At 34.3% G+C, this 13,797-nt stretch overlaps 10 protein-coding genes and 4 pseudogenes across 14 annotated transcripts, besides 1 other annotated feature; 3 read left to right on the forward strand and 11 right to left on the reverse strand.

Annotated features, from left to right (window-relative positions):
• Nucleotides 1–13,797: part of a mobile genetic element that runs on past both edges of the window.
• On the reverse strand, nucleotides 22–329 carry TVAGG3_0955450 (annotated as a pseudogene). Its single transcript has one exon. A coding segment is annotated over exon 1 (308 nt).
• TVAGG3_0955460 (uncharacterized protein) lies at nucleotides 1,035–1,596 on the reverse strand (the record flags this gene model as incomplete). The annotated part of the gene is made up of 1 exon (XM_051253339.1): nucleotides 1,035–1,596. A coding segment is annotated over one exon (562 nt), but the record flags the coding sequence as incomplete, so codon positions are not given.
• Nucleotides 1,624–2,007, reverse strand: TVAGG3_0955470 (uncharacterized protein; the record flags this gene model as incomplete). The annotated part of the gene is made up of 1 exon (XM_051253340.1): nucleotides 1,624–2,007. A coding segment is annotated over one exon (384 nt), but the record flags the coding sequence as incomplete, so codon positions are not given.
• TVAGG3_0955480 (uncharacterized protein) lies at nucleotides 2,104–2,364 on the forward strand (the record flags this gene model as incomplete). The annotated part of the gene is made up of 1 exon (XM_051253341.1): nucleotides 2,104–2,364. One exon carries the CDS (start codon nucleotides 2,104–2,106, stop codon nucleotides 2,362–2,364), a length of 261 nt encoding a protein of 86 aa, XP_051078915.1.
• On the forward strand, nucleotides 2,683–3,246 carry TVAGG3_0955490 (uncharacterized protein; the record flags this gene model as incomplete). Its single annotated transcript, XM_051253342.1, has 1 exon — nucleotides 2,683–3,246. One exon carries the CDS (start codon nucleotides 2,683–2,685, stop codon nucleotides 3,244–3,246), a length of 564 nt encoding a protein of 187 aa, XP_051078916.1.
• Nucleotides 3,332–3,892, reverse strand: TVAGG3_0955500 (organellar and viral DNA polymerase type B; the record flags this gene model as incomplete). Its single annotated transcript, XM_051253343.1, has 1 exon — nucleotides 3,332–3,892. One exon carries the CDS (start codon nucleotides 3,890–3,892, stop codon nucleotides 3,332–3,334), a length of 561 nt encoding a protein of 186 aa, XP_051078917.1.
• On the reverse strand, nucleotides 4,618–5,600 carry TVAGG3_0955510 (organellar and viral DNA polymerase type B; the record flags this gene model as incomplete). The annotated part of the gene is made up of 1 exon (XM_051253344.1): nucleotides 4,618–5,600. A coding segment is annotated over one exon (983 nt), but the record flags the coding sequence as incomplete, so codon positions are not given.
• On the reverse strand, nucleotides 5,781–6,551 carry TVAGG3_0955520 (organellar and viral DNA polymerase type B; the record flags this gene model as incomplete). Its single annotated transcript, XM_051253345.1, has 1 exon — nucleotides 5,781–6,551. A coding segment is annotated over one exon (771 nt), but the record flags the coding sequence as incomplete, so codon positions are not given.
• Nucleotides 7,248–7,719, forward strand: TVAGG3_0955530 (annotated as a pseudogene). The gene has a single exon. A coding segment is annotated over exon 1 (472 nt).
• TVAGG3_0955540 lies at nucleotides 7,825–8,129 on the reverse strand (annotated as a pseudogene). Its single transcript has one exon. A coding segment is annotated over exon 1 (305 nt).
• Nucleotides 8,141–8,648, reverse strand: TVAGG3_0955550 (KilA, N-terminal/APSES-type HTH, DNA-binding family; the record flags this gene model as incomplete). The annotated part of the gene is made up of 1 exon (XM_051253346.1): nucleotides 8,141–8,648. A coding segment is annotated over one exon (508 nt), but the record flags the coding sequence as incomplete, so codon positions are not given.
• On the reverse strand, nucleotides 8,736–9,146 carry TVAGG3_0955560 (organellar and viral DNA polymerase type B; the record flags this gene model as incomplete). Its single annotated transcript, XM_001295031.2, has 1 exon — nucleotides 8,736–9,146. The coding sequence occupies one exon, from the start codon at nucleotides 9,144–9,146 to the stop codon at nucleotides 8,736–8,738; it is 411 nt and encodes a 136-aa protein (XP_001295032.2).
• Nucleotides 10,334–11,314, reverse strand: TVAGG3_0955570 (integrase core domain containing protein family; the record flags this gene model as incomplete). The annotated part of the gene is made up of 1 exon (XM_051253347.1): nucleotides 10,334–11,314. The coding sequence occupies one exon, from the start codon at nucleotides 11,312–11,314 to the stop codon at nucleotides 10,334–10,336; it is 981 nt and encodes a 326-aa protein (XP_051078921.1).
• TVAGG3_0955580 lies at nucleotides 11,334–13,758 on the reverse strand (annotated as a pseudogene). Its single transcript has one exon. A coding segment is annotated over exon 1 (2,425 nt).

Here is a 13,797-nt window from a genome sequence, read left to right on the forward strand (position 1 = left end):
TTAAAAATAAACGTTCATCCTTTATTCCTCACTGTCGTCCGTAGCTAAGTTATAGTCATCTAATCTTATTATTGGGATTCCATTAGCACGCACCTGAATGGCAAAGCAACAATCCCTCATAAATCCAATAAGTGGCTTTGGTACATTTTCAGTTGCTAGTTCAATAGGTCCTTTAACAGACAATTTGTATGTTATTGGAGCAGTAGATGTTTGACCTTGCTGGAAGCAAAAGTCCACTTCTGTTGGAAAACCACATAAGAAATGTGTGTTGTCATAGCTATCCCATTTATGTTCCACACTACCATCATCCACCAATGACCTCATAACATCTTCATTAAATCCTATCATATCATTGTTTGTATTGCAAGCGTTCGCAACCATTTCATAAAATACAGGTCCATATGATTTTTCAGGTTCTGCAGGCATATTTCCATAAGCTCCCATGGAAAGCTGAAGATATTTAAACTTAGGGTTCTCAAAATTAACATAATAGTTGTCTTTCTTTCTAAATAGTGCCCAAATACTTTTAACATTAATAGGCGTATAAGCTGCTGTAAATGTTGCACTTGAACTATCTGTATTCTTTGAGAATGAACCGTCCATAGGAATCCAATCCATAACTTTAACAGGAAAACATAAAGCCTCGTTTGTATAATGTTCTACAAGTTCTGTATAAATGTTAGGGTCTAAAGAGAATGACTTTGGATGAATGAAACATTCATTAAAATCCATCTTTGTTCGAAATAGTTGCTGGGTTACAGTTGTAATAGTAACTGTTCCACTAGCTTCTACTGCCTTCGTTATCATAGTGAATGGTTCATTCCATGGAACAAATTTATTTGTCGGTGGATTTGAATCTGAAGCAAATGCAACTTTAAGAGTTGGATTGAAAGCAATGATATCATTTACAGATATAGATGTGCATTGTAAGGCGTCGCTACTGAACTTTACTTTAAGCTGAATGTTTCCTGCAAAAGCTGGAATAAATCGAATAGCTTCTAATGGAAGGAATCTTCTAACAGGAATTCTTAAACGAAGCTTAAAATCAAATGATTTTCCTGCTGTAATTGGACCACTAACAATTTGTCCTGTTCTGCATGTTCCCGAATGACTCCATACATCTTCATGTCGAGTCTTTGAGAAAACATCTACTTTCTTTATTTGTTCGGTAGTTTGTGAGTTTGAAGTTATATATGCTTCTTCTCTTGCATTGTCTTGAGAATATACGATACGACCATTTGCAAGGATTTGATATCCAGCAACTGCATAGAAAGCGTCATCGAAACCAATCCAAAATCCTGGTGGGTTTGTTTTATTGGAACCTGAACCAATTTCTTTATCTACAATAAATTGACCTTCCATTTTATACGTAATGAATGTATTGTAAAGGTCCAACATATTTTCACCAGGAGGTGAGAGATTGAATGTTACCCATGTGTTATCTTTAGCAGTTCCAGGTTGTGATGGAATCTTTGCGTCAGAATATTTTCTATTAGTGTCACCAATTTGAACTGCATTGTCTATGATATCGAAATATGAGCGAATCTGATGAATATGCTCTGCTGGAGTAAATTCGTTTAGCTGTTCGTTCTGCATGTATTTACTTCAGATAAAAATATCTATTTACTTCATTATTCTCACTCTTCTTCTTGGCATTCGTGGTGGAAGTTGTTTCTTGACATTTTCAATGAACTGTACATTCTCTTTTGTCTCGACTTCTTTCACTGGCGGGTCAGGGTTCTTTGACTCGGTTTGCTTTTCAATGAAATTCACGAACTTTGCAATAAGCTCTTGGTTCGTTATTGAAAGAACATCTGGCTTCTTTTCTTCTTGTTCTATTGACTTTTCAGTTTGAACAGAAGGTTTTATATGGGCTTCGTGGACTTCACCCTTGCCATGCACCTTAATGTTGTCGCTCTCTGTATTCGCTAATGGAACCTTTCTTTTTCTTACATATATTTTACCATCTTTACTCTGACTTACATAATAGAAAGGATGTTGTATTCCTCTGGCGTCATTTAATATAATAGACTCTCGTTCTGATTTTGACAAGCTCATTTTACATCGGTTAAAGTTTTAATTTAGTTTTTTATCTGCAGTCAAATGACTCAGACAAGCCCTACGGACAAGACCCAAGGTGTCATAGATGTTGAAGCATTGAAGAAAGAAATTCGCGAGCAAATTTTATCCGAACTGAAGGAACAAAAACAAGAACAAAAGCCAGAGAGACCAAAGAGAAAACTTAGTGAAAAACAACTAGCTGCATTAGCTGCTGGAAGACAAAAGAACCCACGTTTGCTGGCAAAGAAAGCTAGAGAAGAAGCTGAAGCAAAAGCTAAAGAAGCTGAAGCAAAGAAAGAGTAAATGGTTTATTTTTATCCGAACTAAATGTATAGACAAATACCTTTAACTGTTGCGTTCAGTAGTGAAAACCCTGACGTCAAAATAAAGGGGAACAGAGTAACGTTTAAGTTTCCAACAGACTGGATTGTGAACATAAATGAAGAGAAGTACATTGGCATAACATCTATGTATATAACACGTGCTTTCAGAAAGGTTGACTTTATACTTCAAGTCGAGATAGAAAATGACGAACAGTCTTTAAGCGCCCAAAACATTCACATATACAAATACTTTAAAGACGATACAACATTGTTGCAATGTATGATTTCATTTAATGAGATGTTCGAGAAAAAGTTCAACATTGAAGTACAAACTTTACAGCCTTTACGTGAGTTTCTTGCACAACTGAAAGAAGAAGGTAGTCAGCCACAACTTATAGACTTTCATTATGAATTTAATGAAAATGAAGATGGAACTCATGACTGTCAATTCATTGTATTCTCACCATTCAATGAAGTCGCTAAAGAGAAAAAAAATCCATTACGTATAAGGTTTCAAATCTCTGAACCAAGTGATGATTTTAAGAATGTTTTCAATTATGATGCAATGCTTCCGAGGAAAAATGAATTTTCAAAGATTGTAACACCTGGCATTTGGGATAGAAAGCAAGCTATATTATATTCAAACTTAAGTAAGGGAGTTGAAAATGAGTTCATTGGTCATACAAGAACTTCACCACTTCCTAACCCTAAATACTATAAATTAACTGGCTTCAATCGTGAGTTTTGGATAGACATGTTCTCCACTCATGACCATAAATGTCCAGTGTTCTTGCCTCCAGACCATAAGGACTGTCTCTACATTGAAGCACAACTCTTAAACTCTACCATCGCAGTATTGTAAAATCTACGCTAGCTTTATTTTTATCACGAATGACCTCATTGCTGACAAAAATAAGCCGCTAGCGGCAAGGGCGAAGCCCATGACCTCAGAACTTCAACTTACGAATAAAGCTTGTTTTAGTCGTTATTGAAAAGTTGAACTTTTCAGCAAAGCAAGGTTGACATGACTTACATAAGTCGAATGCAATCTCTTGACCATCATAAAGTGCTTTGTAAAGTTTCATTAAACTGAACTCAGAGTCTTTGTCATATGTTCCAACAGGTATGTGAATGTTCTTATCTTCATTGTAATAGCATTGTATAGCTTCAGGAAACATTTCATTAGCGGTTAAAGCAATAACATCTTGCTTCACGCCTTTCATTCTGCAGTGAAATGCAACTTCATTTAAATCGTTAGTGAGTAAGTCTATGTAGGTCTTCTTTCCACAGAAAATACTTTTATAAGCTAAACTTTGTTTTCCAGGTGTTATTTCTGCAAAGTCGCTATGAAATTGACCAAGGTTCTTTCCTATAAGTTCGCGACCATATCTCTTCTTAAACTCTGCTGCAAGCTTTGGGATGTCTTCATTATATAAGTGCATACTGTCGGTATCCTGGTAAAAGATTTGAAGTCCCATGTCCTCTGCAGTACAGAATACTTCATTCATAATACGTTTTGACATAGACAGAATATTAACACCAAGTGGACAGAAGTTAAAGTGTCTGCAAATGCTTTTCGTTAGCTTGAAAATAGTTTTATCTGAACCATCCAAACCTTCGAACTTCACTATATGGTTGTAATTTCTTATAGCATATCTTATAGCATCTTTGTCATTTACTATGGTTATTTTTGACTCAATAGGAGATAGAATAGTTTTGCCATAAATGCTGTTCAGAATGAGTTTTATAATTTCTTGCAAAGGGGTTTCCTTCTTTCTTATACTTTAACCTTAACTCAAACAACTTCTTTACTTCATCTCTTATTCTCATATCTCTGTTTCCATCGTAATAGTATCCTTGCAACACTTCACATTTGACACCTTGATATTTTATGAGGTCTTGTAATGTTATATGGTCAACATGCATGAGACAGCAAGTGTTTGAACTTCTTGGAACGTTAAGTTCTGGATTTAGTTCAGGGTCGCAAACTATTAAATGAAAGTGTCTGGGTATACCAATCTCTGTTATCTTAATGAGAACAAAGAAGCCAGACATAAACTTTTCACCAATGGGTTCCTTTTGGTCATCATCGAATAAATGTCTCATGAGATACTCTGTGCTTAGCATCTCATCCTTCAATACTTTTGGAATTCCTTCTAAAGTATAAAGTCTTGCTATAGCTGAAGGATATAATGAAACAGTGTCGAAGTCAGCAATGAGTTTCTTTTTGCTCTTTTGTTTCATGTTATCTGACAACATACATCTTCCACCTTGAATGCATCTCGAAATAAATTCTCTTGGTTTATTTGAGAGGTCATAAAGATTTCCATTCGGGAAGTATACTCTGTTCTCAAACAATTTGTTAGCAATAGAACAAATACTAACGTAGTCATAAACGTTTAAATCAAACTCTTTCAATAAGTCATTGCGGAACTTTACAAAACCTTCTCTTAAAATTCTTACATCTTGTTTGCAGTAAAACGTGCTATATTTTTCTAAGTCGAAGTGGTTTTCATCTATTCTGCAACCTTTGATGGAATCTATGTTCTTCATAAATGTATCTGCATCATGGATAAACTTACATGCTTCAGAAATGACACCAGTTCTGTTGTCATTTGCTAACAAAACACTGCTGTAGTAGTTATATGGAAATACTTCTTTCGGTCCTGTTTGTAAGTTAAACATAGCAGGAAATAGTTTAAGCTTCTTATTTATAACACTGTAAGAGTCTTTTATAATAATTGCCCGTCCTTTATATAAACCAGTTATTTGCATTGTTCGTGAACCTTTAATGATGGGAGTTCCTTTCACTTCTGTCATGTGTCTTAAGATGAAGTTTATGTCATAACTGAGGTTATGGAAATATATTAAACTCTTGTCAGGAAGTCTTTCCAAAAATTCTGTTGCACAGTTTTGACCCCAAATGCTTTCACTAACTGAACCATCTTCACTGTCATAACAGATGTTAAAAGCTTTATGAAAGCCATCCGTACTACACTCAAAGTCAGCAAAGAAAACGTGCTCAGGTATGAATTTACATTTAGCTTTATTTACTTCTTTTGACTCTGCTTTCTTCTTCAGTTGTACACAATACTTTGGAGCATATGTCAAATCTTTAAATGGTGCAAGGTTCTGTTTATATAAGTCAGTAGTATATGTGAAAAGTTCTCCATAAGAAATAGGTTCGAAATATTTGCACTCCCACAATGTTTTCATAACATCCCATAACGGTGTTGTTCTATCATAACGAACTACATATTTATTCTCTCTCTTTGTATATATTATCTTCATCTGTTTCTCAATGTTCATTCCACCACACTTTCAGATTTCTTTATAGTTTCGAATGAAGTATGTTGTCATTGGAAGTCTTTCATTTAGCATGTAGTGGTCTTCAACAAGAAGTAAGTCAATAGTTCTAACAGTTTCGCATTCTTTTGGTATATATCTCTTTATTTCATTATGTCTTGAGTCATTGAAATAACCAATGGTAACATTAAATGCTATACCTGTTGCGTCAGAAATTTCTTGTACTTTACTTTGAGGAAAGTCTCTAACACGAATGACTTCTCTCATGTGGTCAATAGTTTCTTCATTTACTCCAGCCTGAATGCAAGCATAAACGAAACAATTGTCCTCTGTCATAAGTGTTGCAGTTCTTTTGTTCAGTTCATTGAAGATTTGGTAGCGTTCAAGATTTATAGGTAATGTGCAAAGATACTTCCAGAACTGACCGCTTCTCTTCTTATAAAACTTCTTTTCACCATTATCTTTCCAAAAGCTTTCTATAAGTGCTGGGTTTCCTGTTTGCTTAAGAGCTTCCAAAATGGCTTTCTGGTCATTTGTCAGTGTGCTTTCATCTCTATATGGTCTCTTTTTTGGTTTGCCTTTCTTTACATCTGACATCGTTAAGCCTTCATATTCTGTTAAATCATACATCTTTATTTCGGTAAGATTCTTTATGTTTGTCAAGAAGAAGTCATAGTGCATTTCAACAATACCTGCAGCATTTGCTTCTATCTCTGATATAAAGTTCTCCTTCAAGAGCTGATGTAGTAATGTTCCAATATTATTGAGGTTTAACGTAGAACATTCATACTTTCCACCAAGTTTATAACATACCATCCATCTCTGTTGGGAGTTTATTTTAATTTTCTCTAAGAGTCTCATGAAAACCTTACCGAAATGTTTGTGTAAGTAGTCTCTGTTTGGTTCATCTAAAGCTTCGATGTTAAAGTCAATGAGTCTATTGCCTGACTTCACATTTCTCTTCCTATTCTCTTCATCTTTCTTTAACCATCTCTCACCTTCTTTTGGTTTGTCGTCAATGGAACGAATGACATCGTTAGCTTTACGAACTTGTTCTATAGCACTTTTAAACATCTCTCTTCTCTGTTGTTTCAGTGTGTCGTCTCTTCTTCTTGTTTCACCAACGTTTGCATTTGTTATGTCAAACATTTCTTGACGAACATCATGTGAAAGAGCTTTACGAGTATGACCAACGTTCGCATTTGTTATGTCAAACATTTCTCTTCTTACTTCATGAGGTATTGAACGTCTATGATATAAGTCAATAGCAACGTCATTTAAAGGAAAAGTTTTGTTATTAATGTATCATCATGAATTCTATCATAACTTATTGCACCATTATAGTCTTTAATGAAGTCAGCGAGTGCTTTTTTGTTTGTTGCGTAATGCTTTGCAACATCTATATTAGCTTCTGTAAGAAGTTGTTTTTATTTCCGAGTGTTCTAACTTAGACAACTTCCGATACATCTTTAGTAGGAAATAAAAAAAATATTTTTGAAAAAATTAGATTAGATTTTTTTAAGTTATTTTTCAAAATAATTTAATATTTTTATTATAATGAAACACATGCAAGATTGCAAGTTCTTTTCATACAATGCTCTCGCTAATGCCATCAAGAATGAGTTCAATAATGCTTCAAACGTTAATGTTATCTTTAACAAGAAGTTTGTGAAAGAATCTAAGTTTGGTCAGTATGTCAGACCATTAGCTATCGTCATTGACCGCAAACGTTATACTTCACAAGAGTTAGCAGTAGTTTTGAAACAAAAGGGTTTCTTCGTGAATGTCAAAGATACTCATTATACTATTATAAAGACTCCAACATTGACTTCTTCAGTATTGCTATGAATCTTTCCGAACAGAAAAATATAAGAAGGGTGAAACAAATGTGAAATATTATCCTTCATCTCTGAAGACAATAACGAACAAAGATGTTATACAAAAGTTCTTACCAAAGGTTGAAGAAGCTTCTATTGACATTGACGAAGGAAGTGAAATGGTTGAAGAAATTGACCCTGAAGCTATTTTAACCAAAAATATATTTTTGGTGAAGAGATGAGATTTCACCTGTTTTTTCACCTCATTCTCTCTTCGTTAATGTTGTCGTGACTTCTTCGTTAATGTTGTCGTGACTTCATCTTCCTCCTTGAAGTTATCGAAATATTCTGTTATTTTTTCCTTCAGTAATGGTAAGTCTTCTTTGAAGGTAAGTATTGTGCAACCTTTGATGTCATAGTGTGTTTGAGGAAGAGTTTTTGACAATTTCTTTTATTTGCTCATTCGGTTCATTGAAATCGGTAAGTTTTCACGATAGAACCAGTTTCTGTCAGATTTATATATTTTAGCAAGGTCGTAAAAGCTTTTGTTGTTTCTTCTGACTAAATGCAACATAACCATATCTCTGTCTTCTTCATTCTCCATCTCTTCAGCGTAAATCATATACTTATAACTCTTTTCCTTTCCTTTTGGTACTGAACGTGGTATTCTTTTCTGTATGCTTTTGTCTTTGGATTCAATGACTTCATCTTTTGCTTGAAGTTTCTTTTCCATCTCTCCACGTTCTGCTTTATATAGTTCATCTAACATCATGAAAATATAACAAGCATAACGAGGTGAAGCCCACATTGCTACAGCATTTACTAAAAGTCTATGAACATAATAACCTTTCAAACCAGGAGCCAAATTCTTGCGATTTTCGTACGGAATCTCTTCCCTCGGTTTTCCGAGGGAAGCAATCATATGAGGAAATTCTTCTAAAAGTTCTTTTGTCTGTTGGTTTTCAAACCAATGATATGCTTGCTTTGTAGAACGAAGAGCGTTCATTATACTTTGCATTTGATACATATCATCTTTGACAGAACGAATGAGACGTAACTGTTTGTTATACTGTATGTATTCGTATTCTTCATTTATGACTTCATGAACGATAGCAGTTGTTGTGTTCTCTAATGTTGACATATCTGTCTTTACATACAGGATAAAAAAATAAATAAAATAAAATTAGCGTTATTTCCTGACTTTCACAAAAGACCAAAAATAAACGCTTTACATGTATTTTTCAGCAACTTCGTCAAATAATTTTATAGCTTTATCTATCTCATCTACTTCAAACGTTTCTTTACCTTTCGTGGGAGCACCATACATTTTCTCAAAAACTTCAAGCAGTTCTGTTTCAGCAGCTCTCATATCATTAACAAACACAACCTTGACTCTATTGACTGTACTGTCATATCTTTGAGTTATATTATATGTCCTTCCTATCTTATATCTTTTTGTGTTGAAGTCCTTCGGTTTCTGAACGATGTAAAGTAAGCCTTCACTGCAACGTTCCGTATCGAATGAACCATATGTTATGAAGTTATATCCAACAACTGGGTCAATCCATAACAAAACTATTGGTATAAGACTTTTGTCTATAAGATATGCTGTAGTTCCATAGAATTTTACTGATATCATAAGCTCAGGATTTCTTGTCAAAATTTTCTGAGTTGAAGCAATTCTAACCCAGTCCTGCGGTCTCTTTCCAGATGGAGATATAATGTCTGACAAAGAATATTTGTTGTATTTCTTTGAGTATCTTACGTTTAAATCACCTATTCTAACCACTTTGGTGTCATTGTCTATCTTTCCAACTGTTTCAAACTCAATGTTTGTCATTTCTTTCTTTAAGTCTGCATAGTCGTTTCTCATTCTTTCTATCTCTTTGACGGCGTAGTTATATTTCCTCATTGCTGCTTTACATTTAGAACATTGTGGGTTCATTTTTGCATTATACATTGAAATTTGACCTGCTAGAACAACTAAGGCGTCAATGGTTTTCTTTAACTCAAAAGTTGTTGGTTTTATTTGTCCATTCCATATTTTACATCTTTTATCTTTATCTCTTATCTGCCATACACATTCAGCAACTAACGAAACAAAGTTGTCGTAGGTCTTAAATTCTTCAGATTTATATATGTCAGAAATGTTTTTATATACCATGTCGCAATCTTTGTCCATAACCTTATGGTTGCAATGAAATCCTAGAAACTCATAGTTTACCTTACGAATGAACTTCTTTATTTCTACTGAGTCAGTTGGTTTCACTTCTATTTCATCGAATTCAGGAATAGTGAGTTTTTGTTGTTGGATTTCAGGCAATTTGGGTAAATGGTCAATAATGTCCTGCATTTCATAAAGATACTGTTCATTTTCTTCATCTTTCGCACTACAGTCTAAATTACTTGTTAAAAGTTCTTGCTTAATTCTTTGTATTTCTGTCTCAAAAGTATATGAAGAAGGAATGAAGCTTTCCATCTCTACCAACATTGACGTAGGATTCATGACTAACGAGTTAGGTGAAGTTGTTGTGGACAGAGTCCCGCCGTTCGCGGCTTGAAGTGTTGTAGAACCTATTGTTGAAATCATATCTTACATACAAAATAAAAATTTTTCTTAGAAAAAAACTAGCGTTATTTTTCTTTCATAAGGAAATGTCAAAAATTCATGATTTTCGAGAGTTTTAGACCATGTTAGAAAAGTGGTTAGAAAACGTGTTAGATCTAACATTCTAACATAAATAAAGTTTATGTTAAAATAAATGGTACCATTAATAATATCATGACTGTTCTCATTCATGTCTGATTTACATCTAATGAAAAAGTTTAGAAGAATTTTCTTATTCTTTCTGGCATGTTTTTATCTTTCCAGTACTCCCGCTCTAATGGTCCCAGATGAGTTGGTTTAGATTCTCTCAAGTTCTTAGATGGTATAACATCTTCAACGCCTCCTTCATATCTTACTTTATAAGTGTCATCGTTTATGTTGTAGTCAAGTATTTCAATAACCACTCCTCGCTTTGCTTCGTCAATGGTTTCAGCAAGTTTGCCATTACTACTTTCAACTAATTTATGTCGAGGGTAAAATGCTATGGAGTCGTCAGCAGCTTTTATAAGATATCCATTACCTTGTGTAGAGTCTACGATATAATAGTTTCTACTTAACCTTAAACGTTTCTTTGTCAACGGTTTGTCGTCAAGAACTACACGAACTTTTGTACCAGGAATGAGGGTAAATTGTGTTGAATTTCTGATATTTTGTGTTTGGCTTCGTTTCTTTTGTATATACTTTTCTTCTTGATTTAAATCTCTGAGCGTTCTTATGAAGCGGTTAATGATACCGAGTATGTTATGGTTATGGTCTTCAGTAGTGTAGTGAGTTATGTTATGCTTAATGAGAAAATCTGTGATTTCATTGCTGAGGTATGCACTGTCTTGGTCTGATGTTAAAGTACTTGGGCTATGTTCTGCTACAAACTTTTGTAAAACTCTTAACACTTCACGAGTTCCTTTATTTTTCATTGGATATGCATATGCTTTACGAGTGTTAACATTAATGAAGATGAGGAATGGTTTATGACCACATTTTCTGCTTTGAATGAGAGTGTCAAATTGGTATGCGTCAGGAGTGTTGGAGTAAATTGGTAAAAAGTAGTCGTAAGGGTTTATTTTTGTTTGATGTACAACATTTTTGTCAAAGAACCTTTTCACTTCAGCTCTGTTAGTAAATCCCCAACTCTTTGCAGCTTCATTGAATTTCTTAAATGACCTCCATGGATGTTGTTCGAATACTTCTTTCAAGCTCATTTATGTAAAGTTAAAGATTTTAACCAACTCGTATCCAAGCGTGCATTGTTATATAAGGAGGCATATAATCTTTTCCATTACCTGCTGGGTCTGTAATACCAGCTACAACATGTGTATGATTTCCTGCAGTTCCACAGAAAATACCTGTGCTTGAATCTACTGGTCAGTTGAAATATCATATCTATGCATTCCCTGTCTATCCGAACCCGCTGCAAGATTTGTATAACCTCTTTTTGTTATTGAATGTGAATGGTTTCCTTCCACAGATGTTCTTCCACTGAACCTATGCATATGTGAAGGAAGGTTTTCAATACCTATTTTCTTTGAACCTCCCATCTTCATTGACTGCGTATTAGTGTAGAATGGAAACTGTCAACTATTTCATACCATCTACCACCAAATAAAGTGTTTGGATTTATTGGATTCATAGACGTATAAACAGCGCCTATAGGATATATTAAATCATATATGCTCATAACTCTATAAACATATTCTAAAGAACTTATGTCATTAAATACCATTTGGAATGTATCTCCCGGATGAAATGTTGCATTTGTTCCACTTTTATAATGTAATGTTAGTTCAATAGAATTATCCAAGAAAAATTCAAAAGTATCTGGTTGAAGACCTCTAACAAATTCAAATGGAGTTGCTGGTTCACCATTTATAATTTCTGTTGTAAATGTCATTGTATCTGGTTTCGAAAATTTCTTTGTTAGTTCTGCATCCACATAAGTTTTGTCAGCTTTCTTATCTAACATTGCTGGTAGTTCATATGCTTCAAAGTTTCTGGCATGATCTTCGGTATTCCTGCAACTCTTATCTAAATTGTTAAGAGTATCTTTTACGCTTGTACTTGGATTTTCTAATGGTGCACTTGAACCAAGGTCAAAGTTCAATATTATGTCGTCTGCTCTAACAGTAGTGAAGGATTTATGTGTATGGTTCTTGTCAGCTTTCTTATCATATAAATCTTGAGCAGTGAATTTAATATTATGTTCATCCTTCATGACATAAACATCTTTACATCTAATGTTTCTCATCGTCGTTATGTCGTCATCCGATGTTAAACCTTGTGGAAAGTTAGGAGGTTTACAATATAATGCATCCCCACCAGTTTCTTCAACCGTTCCTTCAATACTTTCTATACCAACAGTTGTGAAGAAATCATGTGTATGGTTCTTGTCTGCTTTCTTATCTAACATTGCTGGTAGTTCATGTGCTTCAAAGTTTCTGACATGACCTTCAATGTTCATACATTTACTATTTAAGGAGTTTAGTGTATCTTTTACGCTTGTACTTGGATTTTCTAATGGTGCACTTGAACCAAGGTCAAAGTTCAATATTATGTCGTCTGCTCTAACAGTAGTGAAGGATTCGTTTGTATGGTTCTTGTCAGCTTTACTGTCTAATGTAGCTTGAAGTTCATTTATATCGGAGATGTTGTGTTTATGAGATTTCAAAACTTTGTTCATTGCTTCGAGTTCAACTTTGTCAGCTTTACTTTTAATAGCATCTTCAAACGTTATTTTTGCCTTAACTCTCAAAGTAAATCTTGGTTCAACTAATACACCGTTAACAGAGAAAGTAGAGGCATAAATTTCATCGTTATAACTAAATGCTTCTGGTGCTTTACCCGTGTCATACTGTACAGTACAGCTTATGTCATAACCTTTAGCACGAATGTATTTATATCTTCTTTCATTAACATCTTCCGTCTTCACTTCATCACTTCGTGTTAAATATCCATGGTAGTCCGTTATAATCTGTTCGTCTGAAGTTATATAATGAACGTGGTTTTTATCTGCTTTTTCGGCTAATTTCTCATTAACATCATTCACTTCTAATTCAACTCTTCCGCCAGAACTCTTATTATCATTAATCTTTTTCATTAATTCGGTAATTACGTCATAAAGACTATATTCTGTTTTCGGTTTTGTAAATAATGAGTCAAAATTTCTTTTCATCATTACATCGCTGACATTAATGATATCACCAATTCCTTTTTCATTTATTCTCTTCATTAATTCTGCAATAATGACGAATATATAATCTGTTAATTTATTCTCTTCATCGAGGGTTATAGAATGTTTTGAAATTGAATCATTAACTCCTCTAAATAAATCAATAACTTCAGGATACACGTTTTTAATGTCTCGAATAACCCGACCAGTATCCTCGCCACTATGTGGCTCTGAGCCCGTTGGGCTCTGTTGTTCATGTTCTTCGTTCCTGTCGTTACGTGGTTTTATATCTCTAACCATCATCAACGCAGCCATAACCGGAGGGTTTGTTGCTACCTGTTCGAAAATCCGTCCGTTATGTATGGTATATCTAAATAATTTCTTTGTGTTTGTTAAAACATTTGAAACAAGTCTTTTAAAACCATCTACAAAATTTCCTGTTTCACCTAATGTTCTTGCAGCATTTACAAGCTCACCCATTCCCGCTTTTGACCCCAAAAACGTCCATATTGCATTTAT

Source organism: Trichomonas vaginalis, chromosome I (assembly GCF_026262505.1).
Source record: "Trichomonas vaginalis G3 chromosome I, whole genome shotgun sequence".
In the NCBI taxonomy this organism is placed as follows: Eukaryota; Parabasalia; order Trichomonadida; family Trichomonadidae; genus Trichomonas; species Trichomonas vaginalis.